At 54.8% G+C, this 22,977-nt stretch overlaps 1 protein-coding gene across 1 annotated transcript; it reads left to right on the forward strand.

Moving 5' to 3' along the window:
* Window positions 1-20,391: 20,391 nt before the first annotated feature.
* CMKLR1 (chemokine-like receptor 1) lies at window positions 20,392-21,575 on the forward strand. The gene has a single exon (XM_010582100.1). The coding sequence runs from the start codon at window positions 20,427-20,429 to the stop codon at window positions 21,510-21,512; it is 1,086 nt and encodes a 361-aa protein (XP_010580402.1). The 5' UTR covers window positions 20,392-20,426; the 3' UTR covers window positions 21,513-21,575.
* Window positions 21,576-22,977: the final 1,402 nt, after the last annotated feature.

Genomic DNA, 22,977 nt, shown 5'->3' on the forward strand with positions numbered 1-22,977 from the left:
GAAAATGTCACTTCCCCATTGGGGTGGTCTGTGGGAGCCGCTGCCAGAGCTGCCCGTCCCTGCCTGCATCGCAGCCGGGGGCTCCCGGACTTGGTCCTCACCCGTGCTGGGGGGCTTTCCTGCTCTGCTGGGGGATGCATTTATGATGAATGCATCTCTGTCAAATGAAAATGGTGATTTTCCCACCTGGCAGATGCCACTTTCACTGCAGGTCTCACAGCGGGTAAACATTAATTGCAGCATGCCTTTAAACAGGAACAAAAAGTGACAGGACTGAATTACTTCACTCCAGTCCCTTGATGCCAAGCCATAAATCACACGCTGGAGTTTATGGAGACTTTATGTGTCTTGGGCTGGGCAGGATCAAAATTTTCTGAAGAATAATGACATGTTAATGATAGCCTGCCTCAGAGATAAAATTAGCAGAGGGGTTTTTGCTTCTATTAAAGTCAAAGCTGGGTTCTTTTGCCTTCATATCAGTCTCTTACATGGAGAGAAATCCCTCATAGGATTGGATGAAATGATGCTGAGCACCTTCCAGTGAGGGATGGCGAGCCCAGAGTGTCACCAGTGTGTCACCAGTGCCAGTTATGAACTGGTATATCCATTAGCTCATCGATAAACTCTCAAGTATCTGAGCAAGTTGTTAATTTATGAATGTTTTGTGTGACATCCCCTTGTCATCATGGCACAGGCTTGATGCATATTTAGCCTGGCTGTTACTGGCAAGAGCACACACTGTCCATGGCAGTGGGTGAGCAGAGTAGGTGTGCCAGCTGCCTGCTTTATGCCCGCTTTACACCCTCTTTAACCCTTGAAAATTCGCATTTGCCCACTCCCAGGTCACACAGCCCCATCATGGCCTGGGGGGGCCAGCACTGGGCGAGCAAACCCACCTTGAAGGAGCATCACCATCAGGATGGGGGGATGTCCCCATCTTGCTGCCACTCACTGCGAGACCTGTAAGGGTAAAAGACTTGTGGGTCTGAGCTGAGACCTCCTCAACTCATCACATGTGTGTGTGCAGAGCTAGCCAGGCTGCAGCCATCACCTCCATGTCCCCCAGGAGCTGCCACAACCATGGTGACCTGTGGCCCAGACATCACCACGCGGTGTGTCCCCGGCGGTAATTGCCGGCTGGCAGGTGTTAAATAACTGCAAGTGGCAGAGGTGACTCTTTTTGGTCCTGCTCCCGGGGGGCTGCCAGCCCTGCTCGCCACCCTCCTGCCCCTCCAGCCTCCCACTTGGCCCAGGGCTCGGTCCTGACCCAGCCTCGGCCAGGAGCTGCATCCCAGGCACCCCCCAGGCTCCTGGGGTGATGCCATGCTCCGAACGAGCTGCGCATCTGGGAACAAAGCTGAAATGATTATTTTCCCATAATTAAAAATACATTATTCATTATTTGCTGCTGCTCTGCAAGCCTGTGCTGTGAGTGGCAGGGTGTCCTGCTGCTCGCGGCCGCCCTGTCCCGCTCCCTGTGGTGCCTCAATGGCAGGGATGCTCTTGCCTCTTATTACTGTGCCAGGTTTACAGGCGCTGCGGGATCAGCTGGTTCCGGGCAATCCTAAAGATGCTTTTTCAGTGCAGGATGCAGCTGTCTGAGATCATAAAAAATGTTTCAAACCATCACCCTGAGTCAGAGGGGGAAGAGCCGTGTCTTCCAGCTGGGCTGTAAATGGGCACGCAAGCCTCTGGGATGCAGGGAAAGGGGCCTCGGTGCTGCTTGTGTTGCCCTGTCCTGTCCGCTCCAGACAGACAGATGGATGGCTGGTGTTGGATCTGGTCAGGACAGATGGATGGATGGATGGATGGATGGACAGACAGCCAGTGTTGGGTGCACGGCCAGGAGGGTGAGTCCGAGTGGGTTCAGAGCGGTCCAGAGGGATGGACAATGTTGGAGCGGTCTGGACAGACAGACAGACGGGCGATGCCAGAGTGCTCCAGCCAGAAGAGGACACTGACAGCCAAAGCCAGTAAAGGTGACGGTGGCCACATGCTTCCTCTTCCTCACCTTAAATCTGCTGAGTAATAAATAGATGATGATTTTATTTCTCGGCTGTGGTTTCCACCTGGATGGAGTTGACTCTGCACCTGGCTGGAGCTGCAGCAAACGGCTCCCGGTGCTTCGAAGATCCGAGCTGTAACAAGGCAGGGATTTACGGCTGCCATCAAGAGAGGCAAGGGGTTCTGTTCCCCCCAAAGTCCCCCCAGGGTTAGATTAGGCTGTCTGCAAGGAAACTTAATTGATTCTTTAGGTTAAAGCCTTTTCATCTGCACAGACAAGCCGAAGCATTAATTCTGTATAATGTGACACGGAACATTTGCGTGCAGCTCTGCGACACGGCTTTCCCTCCCCGTGCTCCCTTTTGGGCTCTGATTTGTTTTCTTTCCAAGGCAAATTCTGGATCTGGCTTCCATCAACAGCACTAATTAATCCCTTTTGATAGATCCCCAAATTTATTTATTTTTCTAAATAATTCTCAGGTAACAGGTGCATTTCAGGAGCAGGCTTCTGTCCCTTGTGCCAGTCCCAGGGGAGGATTGCATCCAGCATGTGGCTGAGCTTTGGACAGCAGGATGCCCGAGCTGCTTCTGGCTGTGGGAAGAAGCTGCCAGGGGATCCCGGCGAGGGCACAGGTATCCCCACGGCTCTGCTGGCACTGCCTAGAGACTCTCTCATCACTTCGGAAATAGTCCCACTGCTGGCATGGGCTCAGGAATAAAATATATTTTGCTGTTATTTTTAACAGTGTGGGGGGAGCGGAGCCCCAGGGATCTGCACTAAGGCCACCTCCCTGGCCAAAACGAGACCGAAAATGGCATTGCTTGCTTGGAGCTGGCAGCCAGAGTGGCTGGAACCTGGCAGGGATGCTGAGCCTTCCTGCAATGAAGCAGTGGCTGTGCCGCTTCCCAGCCCGATGCCCGATGCCTGGCAGCCCCCGCGCGTGTCCCCACTGCCTGCTGGTGATGGGAAGCAGGATGGGGCCATTGGCAAAGTTGGAGAGCACCAGCCAACCTCCAAAACAGTTGTCTCTGCAAAGCCTTGCTCCATGCAGCAGCCATTGCCCAGAAATTAATTGCAAGGAAAACTGGTTTTATTGATTAAAAAAAAAAAAATCATAAAGAAGAAAGAAGGTTTTCTTATTAGTGTTTGGGAAGTTGAAGCCCTTTGCTGTTATTAAGACAAATCCAGCTGGTGCCTTAAATAATTGAGTATTTCCCGAGGGGTTTCTCAGCCGTGTCACGTCGATGGTTCTATTTTGGCTGTGAGATTACAGGAATACTCACCTCTATCTGTATTTTGTATCTGTCCGCTGCAGTCCCTGCACATGGGACACCGGCTGTGGGAGAAGCACAACCTGAGGATTTTTAGGGTGATGCTGAAGTGTAGCACGAAAGATGAGCCTATATTAAACTTCAGCAGTTTCATAGCTAACGCAAGCCGTGGAAGACCTGTCGGCATCATCGCTCTTCCGAGTGGGATGCTCGGCATCCAATCCCAGAGCGCTGGCAGGGCTGCGTTTAACCCCTCTCCATCCTAAATTCCCCTAGGGCCAGGGGTTGGTGACCACTGTGCCACCAAATGAAGAGCGTGGGGACCTTGGGAGAGGGCAGGGATGCTGACACCGAGCCGCATCTTTGCACCCACTGAAGTCCAGCTGAGCTTTGCATGATCTCAAATGCCCGAGTCTTCCCATTTTCCAAACCCAGAGCTTGTGGGTTTTTTTCTCTTCTGAGGTGCAGATGCAAGCAGACCTGGCCTGAATTGGTTTCCCACAAAAGATGTCATGTTAAAAAAACCCACTCGGGGGGGGAGAAAAAGAGATGAATGGCACATTTTCCACGGGAAAGTGTTTCAGGGCAACACAGTGCCCAGAGAAAACACTCAGTTCTGGCAAAATTAACAATTTGGGGATAAATTGGGGGTGCAGATGGGGAGAAGACCTGTGCTGATATCAGAAGCTGCCTGGCCACAAATCTGTTTTAAGGATAATGTAAGCACACAGACATGCACAGCATCCCCCGTGTGCCAGCTTGCTCTGCCCATAGCAAGCCTTGGACCCATTCCCTCCTGCCTCTGCCGAACAGCTGGGGGGATGAAAATCCTTCAAATTAGCTAAAGACCATGAAATGAAGGAGCAGCACTGCACTTGGAAATTCAACTTTCTGGCCCTCATGTTTCCAAACCGCCTTCCAGGAGGAGACGGAGCATGGAGGAGTTTGCTGCACTGCAACGGCATGCAAAGGGCCCCAGAGAAACCCATTTGCGAGTGTGAATCCCAAAGGATTTGGCCGTACGCTCAGGCTCTGAATATTTATGGGAAAGTGCTTGTTGGGGCTTTTTGCAGATTTATAGTGATGTCCCAAGGTGACAAATGTAATTTTACATTCACCATTAATCTTGTACAACAAAACACATGGAGAGGATCCTGCGGGGAATTCAAATTAATTGATGGAGGTGGTAGGAACTGATACGTAACTCGCTGAAAGGAGCCAAAACTGTTGTTGTTTTAATCCCTTACTTGGTGGCCTCATTTTGTGGTCCCCGCTGCATCCGTATGGCTGGTGGATGGGATGAAGGGCTCACAGGACCTACCAGCGCGTGCCACCTCTCTTTCCTTGGTGGGAAAGAAAATAACGGCATTTTCCCCTTTATTAATGAAATCCAGCCAGAAACAGACCCGTTCCCTGGCACAGGGATTTTCTTTCTGCTGCAAGGGGTTTTAATCACAGCATTTCTTAATTTCAGGTGTACTGTAAAAAAGAAAAGGGAACACGGAAGGGGAATTAAAAAACCTCTTTAAAAAAAGTGTCACATTAAGATGTTCATGTTTTTAACCTGAAACCTTGTCCTGCGGATGGGCATGATGGAGATCTCCTACCCTGATGCCCATCCACACACCGACCTGGGAGCTCACGAGTCTCTGCAGCTGAAGGTTTATCCTAAAGCATCTCCCACAGCTCAGGATTTATTAAGGGTGGATCAGCTGTGTCTTTACTACAGCTTATGGCCGTGACATTAAATTTCCAGAGATTAGAAGCATGAGAGAGAATTTAAATGACAAATGGGCTCGAATAAGCCATCCAGCAGTGGGACCATCTCCTTGGGGGGGAGCAGAGTATTTCAGAGCTCAGAGGTGTCTCAGCATCACTGAGAGGCACTGGATTTACAGCAAGCGGACTAGAAAGCCTCTGGGGAAATGCCATCCAGAGACAAGAAATAAAAATAACTTTGAGAAGACAAATAAAAAGAATTTTATTTCTCCAGCTGCTCTGAGGTAACAGAAATGCCCCACTCTCATGGCATGGTTTTGGGCTGCGGGGTGGCTCCAGGAGCCTGGGGTGGATGAAGATGCCGTGCCAGGACGATGTAGGTGCCGTGCTGGGATGATGAAGCTGCCGTGCTGGGATGATGAAACTGCTGTGCCGAGACAATGAAGCTGCCGTGCTGTGATGATGCCAGCGTGAAGGCACCTCCCTGGGAGCAGACTGTGGGTCCACCCGCCATTGCTGCCTAGTCTGTGTGGTTGCCTCTGCTCAGCAATAGCGTGTAACATCTATGTGTGTAACCCAAATTCTCCCAGTGCTGCTCCATCCTCAGGCATGGCTGTATCCAGTGTACCCTGCCATGGGGATAAAGCACGTCTGCCCAGACTCTTCCTCGGCATCCTCCAGTGGGAACTGGCACTGCTCGGTGCTCAGGTGCTTTTTAGCCAGATATCTTAAAGAGATGAGCACTGTGCACGTGTGCCTCTCCATCTTGCTTTCCTCCTCCACCAACTCATCAGTCTTTTTTTGGTTTAACTTCTTCCATATTGACCAAGAGAGGTCTCAGAGGCAGTGCCAGCAAGGGGGGAGGAAGGCTGTCCCTCATCCATGCAACACAAGCTCAACCCTGGTACAAGACACCAGAGCAGCCCTCCCCAGAGAAAGGCAAAGAAACCCATGGCCGGGGTGATGGTTTTTGGATATGCCCCAGGGCCTGTGTCTTTTCAGTGAGACCAGCCTTAAAAATCCAGGGGCTGAGGTGTGAAATTTAAAATGCACTAAATAGGTTTTTTCTCCCCAGGCTGGGCTGGTTGAGGGCAAATCCCCTGGCAGCTCAGCTGCAGCCTGGGGAGTAATTCTCTCTCTTGTACCCTCAGGAATTCATCTCCCTGGAAAGCCCCAGCATGTGCTAATTAACCCTGCAACCTCAATAAAAAGGGGGCATGACCTCGCCAGCACTGGTTGTGCCCTGTGATGAAGTTAGTCCAGAGGTTGGTGCTCAGCTGGGGAGGGGGGGGGAGCTGCTGCCCCCCTGGGACAACCCTCTGCAGGGATGCTGTGGTGGGGGCTCACACCGCCTTTGCTGGGGATGGGGGCTGTGACCACCGTGGTTGCCCTCCAAGTTGTGGGGCTGGAGGCAAATTGGAGATGCTGAATTGGAAACCAGGTAGAAGAGACCCTCCCTGAATGTTCCCCATAAAGCAAAGGTGAAATGGAACTGGGTTGAAGCTTTTGGCTCTACACAAAGCCCCTGGGCTGTGAGCCTGGGGCTGCATTGGGGACCCTGAGCATCCTCAAGGCTGTGACCCAAGGAGCTTTGCTGGGGCAGATGCTGCTGGTGATTCCTCATCCTGGACCATGAGCTCTAGGTATGAATTTCTGGGGGATCCCTGTACTGGGAGGCTCCCAAGGAAACCTGTTGCATGTTTGAGCCTGGGAATAGTGGGACTGTCCCCAAATATCAGCTCCAGCCAGGATCTTGGTTTGTTTTTCCAGTTCCTCACCAAAGGGCTATTGGGAATGTCACTGTTTGGGGTGGGGGCTGGTTTCTGAGCGCTGGAAGAGCAGTGCCCGCAGAGACAGGCCAAAAGCAGGTCGGGGTGGTTGCCAAAGGAAGAATTCATTCTGAGAGATGAAGCGTGTCTCTGGCACAGAGGAGATGTGCCCCGAGCAGGGCTCTGCAGGAGGCAATGGGGCAAGAGCCTGCGCTGCCTCCAGGGATGTGCCAGCCAGGGCCACCAACCTGTGCCCTGTCCTTGCTTGCCTGCAGGGCAGCCACGGTATGTACAGGGCAGGGAAAAAGCAATACCCAAACCAGTCCCATGGTTTTGTAATGTATCAAGCTGCAGGAGAGAGAAACGCAGACTAAAGCTGTGCAGATGCCCAGTGTGGACACACCAAAGCCTTTAGCTCTGCCCCCGGGGACAGATGAGGTGAGCTTGGCTCACGCTTCGATGACGTGCTCATCACCAGACTAATTGCTTCCTTGGCAGATGTCGGAGGCCGGCGGGTGTGAGCGGGGCTGGGTCACCCGCACCCGAGTTGGGGAAGCTCTGCCTGTGGCTGCAGGCAGGGAGCCCAGGGCAGGGTGCCCTGTCATGCTGAGGATGCTTCATCTCCTGCTTTTCATCTTGGCTGCAATGTCCCCTAATTCCCGCTGAAGCTTATTGAGTGTCCTGAGCCCCTAACGAGCCCAGGGGGATGAAGCACTGTGTGCAGGAGCTTGGTGCTGGTCCTCGACTCTCCCTTTACAAAGGGGATTGTTATTCCCCTTTGGGTTTTACTGCTCCAAATAGTTTTCTTTGGTGGAAAGATGTAGGAAACTCTTGCTCTCACCCACTCCCATGTGGGTCTGGGCAGAGGCAGGGTCTCCCACGGAAGAGGCGTGAGGCTGGTTGATGGTTCCTGCTGAGCAACAGCATCTGCTCATCACAAACTTTCCTTGCTGTCTTGGGGACCGAAAGTGATTCCTGGGGAGGAGAGACAGATCCCAGAGTGCTGCTAGATCCCAGTGTTCCCCGTGCCTCAAAGGGAACCCCCCAAGACCTCATCTGGGATTTGATGCCAAGAGCTACCTCTGCTCATAAATCCCCGTCCGGGTGACATCCTGTCTGTCACCTGCCGGGGGGCTCGAAGGCAAGAAACAAGTGAATTGATAATGCTGGAAAGGATGTCCTGGGCTGGCGTTTAAAAATAAAATGAGGTTCCAGTGCTCAGCAATCCCTCATCCCTGCGCCTGGAGCTGTTGGTGGCCCTTGACAGCTCCTGCACAAATCAGAAACCGCCCATAAATCGCCCAGTGTGGGTGCATCCATCACTCCCCTGGCTCAGCCGCTCTGCCCAGGGGTGAGCTGTCATCCTGCCCCCGCGGCACCTTATCAGCCTGTTTTGGGATGGAGGCGGGTTGGTGGCAGCCAATGCACGGGGGTGTCAATGGGGCAGGGTCCTGCTGGCAGCAGAGCTGTGCACCAGGAACATTTGCAACCTGTTGTATCAGCCCTGCTTTGCAAAGGGTGTTTTTTTCAGGTGCCGCAGTGGGGGAACAAAGGGCAGTGCTGGAGCCATACCCCAGCCCCATGGGTGTGCATTGCTCTCCTGCATGTGCCACTCGTGTTTCTGAGCATGGCTTGAGTACCTGACAGTGCTCTGCAGAGGGAGGCGCAGCCTGGGCAAAAAATGCTGCAAAATTGGAGTCAGATGGAGGTGTGGAAGGTGCCAGGAGTACTGTGGGCAGCGGTACTGGGCGGGTGGTTTGGGGCTGAAACAGCAGCTCTGTGGGCAAGCCTTACCTCCTGCCACCGGTGCAGGGATGTCCTGGCCAGGCTGGCCCTGTCCTGCCCATCCCGGCGGTGGGATGCAATGCGACACGGTACGTCCCACAACCAGCAGCTCCGTTTACAGCCATGGGACTGCAGTGGGTTTCAGCAGCGTTGTCCCAGCACAGACGTGGCTGTGCAGAGTCCTGCTGGGTTCCCGTGCCACGTTGCTATTTATAAGCCCTGAGTTGCACAAGGTTGGGACTGTTTTTTCTGTGATTGTATCAAATCAGCGAAACGGGGAAAGCGAGCAGTCTATTTGACATCCTGTATGTGGGCTTTTTATTTGTGCAATGAGTTTTCATTTCCACTTGAATTGCAAGGCAGTAATGGGATACGTAGCTCATTACCGCAGTGGGTTGTGAAGCCAAGAGCGGGAGGGGTGAGCTCCCCACAGCCCGCCCGTGGGAAAGGCAGGACAACGGTTATCTGTGGGGATAAACCCAGCCCTGAAACGGGGCAGGTTTTGGGTCTCGGAAATGTGGTGGGAGCCCCGCGTTGTGTCCTCACAGCTGAACCCAGCTCCCTTTCCAGCCATTTCATGTGGTTTTTCTCTATGGCTCTGGCCAGAGCGAGAGAAAGTGCTGCTGAATGACGGACAAAGCTCCCCTGGAGAGGGAAAAGCTTCATGCAATTTCTTCCACATTAAGTGTGACATCTGCTTCGGGATGACTCAGGCGGGTTCCCACCACCCGCACAGGAGAGGAGAGGAGGGCCAGCACCCACACTGTCTGGGTCAGACCTGCTGGGCTTGGTCCTTTCACCCTGGCTCGGCAAGGAAGTGTTTGCGGGGTTATAATAAGCCTAAATCAAGCATTTCCTGATATCACTGAATTTATAGCTATAATTGCTTTGCTCAGTGTGGGTGGCACTTGGTGTGCTTGGCAGGGACGTGACGGATGCCAAAGACTCCGCTGGCTTTGGTGCTCAGCATCGCCGCAGGAGCTGCCAGCCCCGTGCCCGTGCATCGAGCTGTTCCCCATGGCTGTTCCTGCAATGCCATGGTGTTTCTGCACAGTCACCATCCCTGGGAATGGGGTGTTTGTCCACTGCTGTTTGCAGTGGTTTGCTGAGCAGGCGATGCTGAGCGCCTCAGAGGGAAACCCCAAACCGCAGCGCAGGGCAAACACTTGGGATATGACATTTTATCCCAAGTCAGTGTGTTTTTAACTTCACTGTCTTGCTAAGCCCAGGAATAAGTGTGTGCGAGTAGGATTCTGCATCCTGCCTTGCCCAGTGGAAATGGCAGGTGCCTGGGAAAGGACTCAGTGGCAAGGGGATGGACTGATCCTGCCCAGGCACATGGCTCAGCTCCCTCCCCAGTGCTGTGGGGTCAGCAAAGCTGGAGGAACCTCAGCTCTAAGGGACCCTTCGGTGCTGCCAGGCTGTCTGTCATTGCAGCACGGCATCCCTGCGGCGCTGTGCCCTGAGGTCAGCCCTTGGCAAGGCCACATGCAGGAGCATCCGTGGCCAAACATCCTCAGCCCCACCTGTGGTGGTTTTTGGGAGCCCCGGGCTCCCACCACACTGCCTGTCCCATGCACGGGCTGCATGCCGCCTGGCGCTGCCTGGACCGTGCATCTTTTCAGGCCTGATCCAGGAGCTGGTCTGCAGTCACACTGTTTGACTCCAGGCATACTGAAAAAGATAACATTAGTTTGCAGTTATTTTTCCCCCCTTGCTGGCTTGGTCTGCAGGATGCTTTGCAGGCTGTCTTTACAGCCGAGGATAATTAATTAACCCTAATTAATTACCCTTCATGTATGAACACCCTTTCTGCTACGGAGATGGGTGAACCGGCTGGTGGCAAACCAAGGGCAGTGCCGGTGCCGCTTGAGCCAGCGCTGGTGTGTCCCGATGGGGCAAATCCTGCTCTTTCGCCGGGCTGCATCCTGCTGGCAGGAAGAGGGTAAAACGGGGGCATCGCCCCCAAACCTCCTTGTGCTTCCGAGGCGATGCCTTGGCACCCAAACCGCAGGGACCCAAACGCTGTGCTGGTTCTTATCCCGTCTGGGTTAAACGGCGGGCCTGGGGTGGCCGGGGCTGAGGAACACAGGAGCTACATGGGGAAGAAAGGGATTTTTCTTGGTGCCACATCAAGCGTGGGGTTATCCGAACCTCCTGGATGGGGGCTCAGCACTCCCATACCAGGGGCTGCCTTGGAAAACCTCCCAGTCTCCTCCCCATTTGGGGCTGGGGAGCCAGGCTCCCCCCGAACCCCACCCCTGTGTCCAGCCTTGCCTGTCCCTCCTGCCTGGGGGAATCCAGTGCCTCTCACAACCCCGCCGGCACCCCCCAAAAAGACTTTTTTTGCACGTGTTAATGGGGCTGGGGGGTGGTGATGGAGCTGCTACCGCAGAGCCCTGCCGTGGGCTGGGGAGCTGGGGCTGGGGGTGCTGCCTGGAAGCAGCTGCTGCATCCTGATGGTAATGAAAGCCACCGGGGAAACCAGCCCCTGAGCAGCAGCGACGGCATTTGGGAGCCAGATTTGACGAAGGGAAGTGACTCAACGTCTTGGAAGGAGTTGGGGGCGGTTTGGGGGGGGGAAGCAGTAGACGACAGCGGGTGACCCAGGGTGGGGACAGTGCGGTGGGGTGGCTGGCAGCCACCTGCGTCCCTTTGGGCTCCCCAGCCGGGGCCGGCATCACTCCGGAGCCTTCGTTAGCTCTCGTTAGGGTGGTGTGCTCCCAGCTGGGGGGGGAACGGGACAGGAAAGGAGGGCCCTTGGGAAGCAGCTTGTTGCTTCCTCGTGCTGGGTCGCGGCAGGATCTGGGCCAGCGTTCCCAGCTCCCGGCGTCACACCCTCTCCCAGCTGTTGCTCGCGGAGCATCGTGCTGCCAAGAAACCCCGGCGATGGATGCTGCCGCGACTCCTTCCCCCTCCCCTCGCCCTTAAAACCAGCAGGGATCGGCACTGTGCCTGCGCCTGGCCCCGCTGCACCGGGGTCCGCACAGGGATGAAAGCCTGCTCGTGTCCGGTGAGCCCTCGGCATTGGGGTTGGGCTGAGCAGCTCCTCTTCCTCACCGGGCCCTGGTACCCCAACATCGTCCTTCCCGGCACGGAGCAGTGGGAGAGCGTGGCACTGCATGAGGTATTTGGAAAGGTCACTGGAAGGCTCGAGAGAGGGATACTGGGGGCACTGGGGTGTGTTACTGTGGGAAAGGGCAGGATGGGTCCTGCCGGCAGAGTGATGGGGTAGAGCCAGCCCATGCAATGCGCTCCAGCCAGGACCATGTTTCTCATGGTTTTTATTGCTTTGGGGAGTGAACTGCATTTACTGCTGCTGTGAGGGGACTGCTTCACCCGGGCACATTGGGGTGCAAAGGGTTTGCATCCCGCTGGGGACCTGCCGCATGCCACAAATGCCACAAGCATGGCATACTATGCGGCGCTGCTGGCACCCAGCACCCTGTGGAGCTGCTGCCCCATCCCAGGGGTCCCGCAAGCCCCTGGAAGTGGGACACTAGCGTGTTGGTCATGAGCCGCCTGGGTTGGCACACCCCCGCTCAGTGCAGATGTCTGGACGTTTTGCGTCTCTTCTCCTTTCTCCGGACTGGACCTGCTGATCTGGGTGCATCAAGTTTCCTCCTGATTCAGCTGCAGGCGATGTTGCAACATGGCGTTGTGCAAAGGCGGACATTGGTCTGGGCTCCAATTCCTCTTTTTCAGCTCCTGCGGGAGCTTGGCCACATGTGATGGGGGTTAATGTCCCCACCTGCAAGGGCTATGGTGGTGGGCACAAGCTCCCCAGAGGCACCGCTCCTCACTGGGCATCGCCCACTGTCCCCTGGGTCACAGATGGGTGGCAGTTTTCCAGTTGCGGTTCCACCAGCTCTGAGGAAATTCTTCCTTGTGCACGGCTTGAGAGCCAGAAAACACACTGATATTGGTGATGGTGAGCAGGTGAGGGCTCTGCCCCAAGCTCGCTGCTGGCTCCCATTGAACGTGATGCTCCCGGCACAGGTGCGCAGTGCCAGATTTTGGTCCAGCCGCTGCATGTGCATGTATTTTTTTGTGTGTATCTCCCTCTGGATGGGCTTCCCTGGCTCGAGGCAGAGGTTTGCGGCTGTCCAGGCTCAGCCCGTGCTGGATCGCCGGACACACCGTGCATGCCGCGGGCAATTGCCACCTACTTGCAGGCACAGGGCTGAAGCCAGGCTGGCACTTGGCTGCTCTCCCTCTGCTTGGGGTCCCGGTGCAAACCGGGATGGGCCGATTCATCACCGGGAACTCGCTGCCAGATCCAGATCCACCTCGGCATGTGGGGCGCAGCTGAATGAACAGCTGGGAACAGGCAGGACTGGGTGAGCGTGCCGGAGGGGACAGCATGGTAAGGGGGGGACAGGCGTCCCTTCTGCCACGCACCCCAGGGACGGCTTTGGGTTACCCTTCTCCTGCGCGTGCGAGGCCAGGAGCATCCCAGGTGGTGGGGCAGGGACGTGGGGGTCCTGTGGGCCAGCCCCGGGTGGAGGTGCCCCATCCCAGATCACAGGGGACTCTTTGGCTATGCTCACCTATCGCCAGGAGCTACAAGACCGTGGATTTTTTTGCACCAGCGAGGGATGACCAAAGCCTACCCAAGGGGTCCTGTGGGACTCCTGAGCCGGCTGCGGGCAGCTCAGGGGCCATGGCAGATAGGACGCAGCACTGAGGGCAGCCAGCTGCCCCGTTCCCTCTCCGTGTCCAGCTGAACCGTGCAAGAAAGCGCCTCTACCCAAAGTCCCCCACATCCTGCTGCCGAGATCGCTTCCCCCTTCCCAGGCACTGCCCGTCCCCGCGCCGAGCCCGGCAGCTGGTTTATGCCACCGGCTGCAGTTTTGTTTTTTTTTCTCGTCCTTCCATCGGCATACGTGGGCGTCCTTCTTGGGGGGAGAAAGCTCAGCAATATCCACGGCATCCTCCGCTCAGATGCCAAAACGACGTAACCCCAGGGTCATTTGCATGCCAGCCCTAAGGAGGTTATAGAAGAAGCAGAGATGTGTAATCCAGCCTCCGTGTGCTCAAAACCCCTGGGGATTTATCAAGTTCAGGTAAATACCTCTGGGTTTATATACATATGAGTTTATTTTTATATATATTTGGGAGGGAGGATTTGGCTACAGCTGGCTGGAAATCATTGCTTTGCTCAAGGGATTTGCAACCGGTTGAGGTTTTTTGCTCCCCTGTTATTATAAAGTAGGTTTGGGTTTTGGCACGGCGTAGGATGGTGGGGGGTGGTGACCTCTGGGGTCCCAACACGTGCTGCGCGTTCGGACCCCAGAGGTCACTGCCGCCTGCCGACCTATGCCCAAACCCCTATTTTTTCTAATTTTCCATAAATTCCCCAGCTCTTTTGGAGGTGGGGTTTGCAGCCTGCGGTGATGGGAGCCCCTGCAGTGGCTTTGCGATGTGGGAAAGCTGCAGGGAAAGGAGAGGAACTGGGTGTGAATTTGGGGGGGTGGGAAGGGGGAATGTCCTTATAGCGTGGCAGTGTCACCTCGGTGAGGACAGGGAGAACAGGGGGCTTTTCTTTGCTGTACTGATCAGCATGCAGCTGGGAGCGCGGCACGCAGCTGCAAGCCGGAGGCTGGAGGATGCTCTTGCGGATCCGGGGTGACTTTCTCACTTGGTGGGGGTTGAGCTCTGCCGGACCCAACCGTCCCCCATCCCTGGCACGGTCACATCCGTCCCTCCAGCAGCAGAAGGGACAGACCTATTTCCTTTTTCTTGGTTTCCTTCCTCTTCGTACCCTCAAAATCCTGAGCGGTTGAGAGTAGCCAGAGCAGCCCCGCAGGTGGTATGCGAGCTGCTGCCTTTCGCCTCTACACAGTGTCCCCAAGATGTGTGCTGGCTTTGTCCCCGAGCTGCTGTGCTAAAGCCCGGGCCATAGTTAGGGACATCCTCGCTGGGCTGAGGCGGGTCCTGGAGCCCTAAAAGGCTTGAAAATCCCCTGGGATTGCTGCGTTTCATGCCCTACCCTACCCGCCTGGGCTGGTGCGATGCAGCAGGGAGGATGCTTACAAAAAGGGAGTTTTATTGGCCTTTTTATTGCCTGCAAAGTGCCAGGATACCCTAGGATTAATAGCAAACTATATATAAAAAAAAAAGAGAGAAGAGGAGATGAAAGAACTTTTATTATCTTGGAAGCAGCTCGAGTCATCTTAAGCAGCACAGAAACACAAACTGTCCTTTTTAAAGAAAATCTTTGCCTGTGTAGGTACAAACGCCCAAGATTTTCCCCTTTAATACTCAACCGTTCACAAGAACAGAAAGGATGGGGAGCAAAGGGCTGGGCTCTTACTAACGGGGTGGTTCTGGACAACCCGGGCACTTTGTGCCAGGGAAGGACAGGTTCCTTTGCCCGGCTCCTGCTGGAGTTTCACCCTGGGAAGAGCCTTGCATGACCTGCATTTTGAGGTTAAGCACCAGTTTCTGGCTGGATTGGGGCACGCTCGCCATCGGGTGACCCCACACCGTGGCTGGGGGCAGCTCATGGAGACCCATCCCATCCCGACCCCTCCTGTCCTGCGCAGCCTGGCCGGCTCTGCCCAGATAAACACTGACTCATGCTGTTATTCTGTCCCACCCTGGGCACAGCCAGCTTTTTTAAGGCTGCCTTTTCCAGCTATTCCTTTTTTTTCCCATTCACATGGGCGGGGGACAAAGCCTTAACTGCTATGTGGGGAGCAGCCAGGGGTGCCGAAGGCTGCCAGGCGTGGGGGTCCCGATGGAGCGAGGAGGCTCTGCGGCAGTGAAGCAGGGATGCGTCCGAGTGCCACAGAGGCAGGTAAGGCTCAGGCTTCCTGTCCGTCCTGCAGCCAGCCTTGGGGCAGAGCTCGGTGCCTCAGTTTCCCCTGTGGGGACTGGCTTTGCCCCCTCCCTTTGCCTTGGGGGTCTGCTGCTGCTGGTGACTTGGAGGAGTGTCGGGGGAGCTGCCAGCCTGAATCCTCGCTGGCAGGAGCCCGTGTGCTCGGCGTCAGGCTGTTGTGGATGCCCAGCATGCTGCTGCCTCTCCTGTGGCATCCTGCATCCCTGTCCCCTTCCCAGTCCCCTTCTCAGCCAGCTGGAGCTGGACAGAGGGTTCAGGGATGGGTAGCAGGGATGGAACCACGGCCAAGGAGCAGCTTTTGGGCAGGCCAGGGCTCGGGGTTTTGTGGTGTCGTGGTCTAAGCTCCCTTTTGATGGGCATTTTGTTGGTGGCCGATTTACCCTGAGGCTCCATCCCCTGGCATCCTTGTGGGGACCAGGATGCTGTGCAGCATCTCTCCTTGCAGCAGCTGTTGCCATGGCAATTGCTGGCTAAAATAAGGGGGAATTGGTACCCAGAGCTGCTTTCCCATGCCTTTTTTTTTCTTCCCCCCCCCCCCGCCCCCAAGTGCCGGCGATCCCCCTCGTGGGACTGGACACTGCATCCCAGCAGGGACCTCCCTCCCATGTAACCCCAGGCTGGAAAAATGTGGGTGCCAGAGGGATGGATGGGGCGGCCTCAGGTGCCAGCTTAGGATGGGGCATGCATCCGTATTCCCTAGGGCATGTTCCCACTGACAGCAATGGGAGCTCGCTGTGCTCAGGATCCAACCTGCAGGGTGGCACTCGAGCTCAACCAGAGCAATAAGCACCCATGGGACTAGGACCAGCGTCTGCCATGGGGCGGGGGGGAAATCCAGGGCTGCGGCAGGGCTCAGAGGGGACCGGTGCCAGCAGGTCAAGGGGGACATCAAGATGCTGCTTCGCCCCGTGCCCTTCTCAAAGCTCTTCAGATGAGCAACCATGTGTTTTCCCCAAAACATCTGCCTGCAATTGCCATCTCTCACGGAGCAGGGCTGTGCTGGGGCTGCCTGCACCGCGTGGGCAGCCTGGCTGCCTTCCTCCCACGCATGCCGGAGGAAGCGAGTTTGAGTTTGGGGTGCACATGGGACCTCGGAAACCACTGCTGGGAAGGAGGGGAAATGCTCAAATGCAAAAAAAGGAAGAGCAGCTGCCTGGGGGCGGCAGCAGCTGTGCAGGCAGTGGTGCAGGCAGGGGCACAGAGCACAGGAGCTGGCAGTGGTGAGCAGAGACCACCCTGGTCATCCGCCTGCTTCCCAGGAGAGTTGCTCTGTCCTGCCCCTGGGTGTCCCTTGCACCCTTAGCACCCAGCGGGTGCTGTGGGGGGACAAGCACTAACCCAAGGGCACCCGCAGTTTCCCCAGTGCTGGGGGAGTGCTTGTGGGGACCCCTGCAGAGGCACACGCTGGTCCCAGCCCGGTTTCATAGCATCATGCGCGTAAAAGCACAATGCACTTTGACAGCTCAGGCAGGATCTTGTGTGCTTAAAAGCTAGTCTGCTTATTTTATTTGATTTTATTTGATTCCCCCCCCCACCACCACCTGTATCAGTACCTCCAGTAAAAGCATTGCCTGCAGGCATCAGGGGGAGGCAGAAGGCAGTGCTGGCAGCCTGCCTGTCTCTATAAATGCCTGGTACAGGCAGCTGAGAGCTTGGGCAGCACTCGTGCCCAGGCGGTACCCGCTGCTGGGGGGGCTGAGCATCCCCTGCCTTCCTTGGGCATGGCTGCATCCCTGGCGTGTAGATCCGGCCAAGCTCCCCCCATTTCCCCACAGCCCCGGTCACATCCGTCCCCCGCCTGTCTGGGCTGGCCACGGAAGAGCTTTCGCCCAGAAAAGCTTGAATTGAACATTTTCTGCTGTTCTCTCCGTTTCCTGTTGCCTTCCCAAGAACAACATCCCTGACCTCATCCTCCCCCGGTGCGCACTGGGATGCTGCCGATGTGCGAGTCGCCCATTGGGAATCCCACCCCGGCGCCCACGGGCCGGACTCAGCCTTCCCCGGGTACCAAGACAAATACAGCTGCGGGAATGATGGGGCTGTCGGTGGCTGGCTGGACTAAAAGGTTATTTTGGGTAGATCCTGTGCTCATTTTTGTTGAGGTAGGAGGACAGAGATGAATAGACCGAATGGAGAGCAAAGTGGTTTTGGCTCGAGCCGGGTATTTTCAACCCAGAGAGGAACATTGAAACATGCTTATGATTATTATGTGGCTTTTTTTTTTTTTTCCCCCCAAACTTTGGGGTTTTTTGCAGTGAGAAATGGGGAGGTTTCACACAGCCACCCCTCAGAGACTCCATTTTTGAGAGGGTTTTGGGGATGCAGGTGGGAATTTGCTGGATGATTTTCCAGTGGATCTGGGCTCCAGCTCCTGGTGCCCATCTCACGCCTGGTGCCCAGAGCCATCCTGGGAGGTTCACGGCAGGTTCAGCAGCTGCCTGTCTGCTGCCTTGGGGTTTGTGATAGCTCTGCATGAGCCCTGGAAACAAACCCATCATCTGCCAAACCCCATGGGGAAATAGAACCCTGCTGCTCCCGTTGCTCTCCAGCCATCCTCACCCTCTCATCCCAAGAGAGGACCGGGGCCACCCCGCTGCCCAACCTGGCAGAGGTCTGGGGTGGTTCTTTTACACCACCTGCCTTGTCTGTCTGTCTTGAGAAGGGCAAATGTTAAAACAAAAAAAAATAAGAAAGTGAAGGGAGGATGACAGCAAAATAAACACACAATTCAAATAAATAATCCATTAAATACAGCTTTGAAATGTCAAGCTGAATGTCACTGCACTCACTGGGCTCAGTGATTAAAAATAATAATAAAGAGGAGATTTTACATTAAAAATATAGAAGTGGACACAATTGGACAGGAGCCTGTAAAGCTGCAGGAATCCCTCCTGCCCGCCCCGGGTGCTGTAATGAACCCGGAGTCTGGCTGACCTCGTGGTGATGAGGGGCAGTGGTCCATCCCTGGGGGTCCTTCACTCACCCCATGGGTGATGCCAGGGTGGAAATGGCAGGTGGGTGGCATTTCTTGGGGGTTTCTCCTCAGTGGCAGAGCGAGTTCCAGGAGCTTTGGGGGTCTCTGGCCAACGGTACTGGGGTGGGATGGGATGGGATGCGGTGGGATGGGATGCAGTGGGGTAGGGTGGGATGGACACGGGGCTCTGGGCTCCTCCACCTTTCTGCGGCTTTGCCTTCGGAAAGGTGATGACATGAAAACTGCTGGTCCGTAAAGGCAGCGGTCAGGATGGCTCATTACCCAGGAACATTAGCAGTCAGCACTATAAGAGCCAGTTCTGCTGATACTGTTACTGCCACCGGATCATCAACTTTAATTCATGCTTTTGACGATCAAGGTTTTGCCGGGGCAAGGCCTCCTTCCAGCTCAGACTAATTCACAAGCTTTGCGCTAAAACCTTATTTATTCTGGCTGCTTATTGTCTCCTGGAGCTCGGCAAGGGGGGAGGCGATGGGGCTGTGATTTAAGCCCCCGGCCGGGGACTTTGCAGCAATGGGAGCAGCAGCAATTGCAGGAAGGAACCAGAGGAAAAGCCCAGGGAGAAACAATAGGTTACAACACAAACACCATGGGGATTTCAAAGCAGGGGGACCTTGGAGCTGAAATGCCTGAAGACAGGAGAGTCCAGCCTGGATGGGCAGAACCACATCCTTCCCGCAGGGACAAGGTTGGGTGCGATGTCCCATGCTGGGGTTCACATAGATCTCGCCCCTCTTGCCACGGCTCGCTCCGGCGTGCTCACGCTTTGCTAATTGGCTTGGGTGGCTCTTGGCTTTAACCCACTGTGACTGTTCATGGGCAGTGGTTGAACCCATTTAACACAGGGCTTTAAGTGGCTGGTGGAGACCAGCTTCTGATTATGGGAAATGACGCTGTTAGTTATCACAATTAACATTTTAAAACACGCAGGGCACTGATTTAATCAGAGAAATAACCGTATGAAAGTCCAGGCACCTCACGCATATTTATGGCTTTAATTGTTCATAACAACATTGCTGTGGGCTTGATTGTAGGGTTCTTTGCATCTACCTACTGATGCTGGCTCGCGGCAGGTGCTTGTACCGAGTGTACATTACAGGATTTCTGGACTGGGTTATCGCAAAAACTGCTGGGATCATGACAGGACCCCAACTTCACCAGATTTGTGGTGGGAGGGTCCCCAGGCCAACACAGCCCCCTCAAGGCGTGGGGCAGCACCAGCCTGCCAGGGAGACTGCACAGGGTTAAATCATGGCAGCGGCTGAGTCTCTGTTTCCTCCCTTAACCCCACATCCGAGGGTGAAAAGCCTTTGTTTGATCTCAGCTTTAATATTATAGCTCCGTCCCTAGACCTGCGTGGAGGGAGCTGCCTTTGTGCTGTGGGACACTGAACCGCCACCTCTCCCCGGATCCTGCCCGGCATCCAGCTGCGCTGGGAGCACGGCCGCCGCACCGGAGACGAGAGGTGAGACGGTGTAATGCCACTTTCACCAGGCCAGGTGCCTGGCATCGGTGGGGTATGTGGTGAGCTGCTTGCTGGATTTTTAGTCCAATTTGCTGGGTGCTCAGGAATAAAAAAGAGAAGAGCCATAATATTTTGCAGATTGGAAGGTCTCAAAGCTGTTAATGAGCTGTTAATAAGCATCATCCTAGTTTTTCCCCTGGCAGTAGGCGTGTAAAAGACATTTTTTGCAGGATGAGGCTACAGCCACATCCTGGTGGAGACGAGGGACTGAATCACATCCTGTGGCTCAGGGAGCTGATCTCTCTTGGTCGGGGGGTGAAAATCCAGGGAGGAACCACAGGAGCATCTTCCCCCGGGGCCAGCGGCGGGGTCCCCATGGGATCCCCCATACCTGTGTGCTCCGTCCCCTCTCTCCATGGCCCCTCATGCCCATGCACGTTGCAGGGCTGGCATCCCTCCGGCAGGCTGTGCTCGCTGTGATTAACACCATGTGTTTGCTCAGCAGAAACACACAGAGAAACATCACTGGCCAGAGAGCCCGGGACTGACCAGGTTGTAGTTTGTTCACAGACAATGGCACTTGCCAATTTGTCCAACTACTTGGATGATGTTGATAACTACAGCGACTACCCAGATTACACCTATGAGGAGACCAGCAGCGTGTGGACAGACCCGTCCTACGAACCGAAAGACATTGCAAGGATCCTCTCTGTCATCATCTACAGTGTGTCCTGTGTGTTGGGCATCCTGGGGAATGGCCTTGTCATCGCAATCATAACTCTGAAGATGAAGAAGTCAGTCAATGCCATCTGGTTCCTCAACCTGGCTGTCGCCGACTTCCTCTTCAACATCTTCCTGCCCATAAACATTGCTTACACGGCTATGCGGTACAACTGGATCTTTGGGACAGTCATGTGCAAGTTGAACTCCTTCCTCCTCATCCTCAACATGTACACCAGTGTCCTTCTGCTCACCACCATCAGCTTTGATCGCTATGTGTCAGTGGTTTTTCCTGTCTGGTCTCAAAACCATCGGTCGACCAACCTAGCATATTTAGTTTGCTTCATTATCTGGACCGTTGGCATCATTATGAGCTGCCCGTCTCTTGTCTTCCGAGACACAGCACAAGCCCGCAACTCCGTGATTTGTTTTAGCAACTTCTCCCTCTCCAGGAATAAGTCTTACCAAGCCCTGGCACTAATGAGGCACCGAACGGTGAACATCACCAGGTTCCTTGCCGGATACATCCTTCCCATAACCATCATCACTTTCTGCTACATTGCCATTGTCTTCAACTTGCGTCGAAACCGCCTTGCCAAGTCCAAAAAGCCTTTCAAGATCATCATCACCATTATAGTTACCTTCTTCCTTTGCTGGAGTCCCTACCACCTGCTGAACCTCCTAGAAACAGAGCCCGACATGATCCCCCGCTCCGTGTTTGAGATCAGCATCCCCATAACCACGGCGCTTGCTGCCTCCAACAGCTGCATGAACCCCGTCCTCTATGTCTTCATGGGCCAGGACTTTAAGAAGTTTAAGGTCACCATCCTTTCCAGACTGGTGAATGCCCTCAGTGAGGAGACAGGCCACTCCAGCATCGTTCACAGGAGCTTCTCCAAGATGTCTTCAATGACCGAGAAGGAGATGACAGTCCTCTAAACTCAACCTGGATGCCTGCAGGAGGGCCATAGTCCTCTGGTGTTGCCCATGCCCATCACTGTGATGGTGACCACCCTTGCAGTGGCCCCTGGTGTGGGACGAGCATAGTCCAACGCTGTCCTATAGCGTATTCTTTGACTTGTCTTGCTGCCTGGGGGCTGGCAAGTGTTGGAGAACACTGCTCTGTGCACGTGGAGAAGATACAACCGCCCTTAATCTTTCTTTGCGGTTGCAAAGATGATTGCATTGAACTATTTAAGAAAATATTTCAGGGCATTCCTGTCTAATCTATGCATTGCCTGGCCTGACAAGGCCATTCCTGCCATTTCCAGAGACATCATTATGGGGAGATTGGGTGGAGGATGTGTCTGGGAAGGCACCTCCGCTGCCAGGCTCCCAAGATGGGTGGCTGAGTGGGCACGCGCCATGGATGATACCTGCTATGACAAAACTGGTGACGCTCTTCCTATGTCCTATGTATGCATATAGCTACTCATGTTAAAGTCCTAAAGTATATTGGTACTAGCACAATATGTTTTTAACTGTTGTGAGCACTTTGTACCCAGAGAGGCCCTGGGAATTGTCTTCATAAGAGGGGTTTGAATATCTCAACCTCAATGAAGCTGGAAGTCTCACATGTCTTCTAAGTGATCCAGACCCAGGGCCACCTGCCAGGGTAGGGATTGGGCTCGTGCATGGGGTCACCGACATGGAAAACTGGGAGAAAAAAGAGGGAAAGATTCATTTGAAGTGTCTTTTGAACAAATCCCACTTTGATGGGCATGTTTCATGTGGTACATTTTACAGAGCGATTTGATGCTTGGGGCCGTGAGTCCCAGCAGCTTCTTGCAAAGTGCCTGGGTGGCACCGGGGACCAGGTCCGTGGGCTGGGCACTGCAGTGCTGGGGGAGGACCTGCTGTCCCCTCCTGGATCCAGGTGGACCCGAGGACTGGCTCCATTGATGGCTGCTCCCTGGTGTGATCAGTTGGTCCTATGGGAAGATTTTGTCTCTTCCCGACCAGGCAGCAAGCCCATTGCCGGTGGGAGACTCTGCCAACGCACACAAATCTCTGCAGTGAAGGATGAGTCAAGCCACCATCTCTATCCAATTTCATGCACAGTTAATTTGGGAGTTCCTTCACCGTTTGGGCTTCTTGACTATGACACTGGTGTCACGCTTATTTATGTGTTGGTTTCTCCGTGTCACCCATAGCCTCTCACTCCCAGGAAAGCAAGGAACAACCGAGTCCTCCACCTGCGCTGGGAGCCGGAGCAGAGCTGATCCCTGGAGCTGGGTTCAGGCAGTCCCCAGTGGCACCAGGGACATTTCAGAAGGTCCCTGGGGGTCCCAGCCCATGTGATGCCAAGGGCAGTTTTGTACAGGAGCCGGCACACTGGCAATTGAGAGTCTGCTCACAGGTGCCCGCAAAGGCTGAGATATTTATTTATGGCTTTTTTTTAAAA

Source organism: Haliaeetus leucocephalus, unplaced genomic scaffold, assembly GCF_000737465.1.
Source record: "Haliaeetus leucocephalus isolate CR32 unplaced genomic scaffold, Haliaeetus_leucocephalus-4.0 Scaffold840, whole genome shotgun sequence".
Lineage (NCBI taxonomy): Eukaryota > Metazoa > Chordata > Aves > Accipitriformes > Accipitridae > Haliaeetus > Haliaeetus leucocephalus.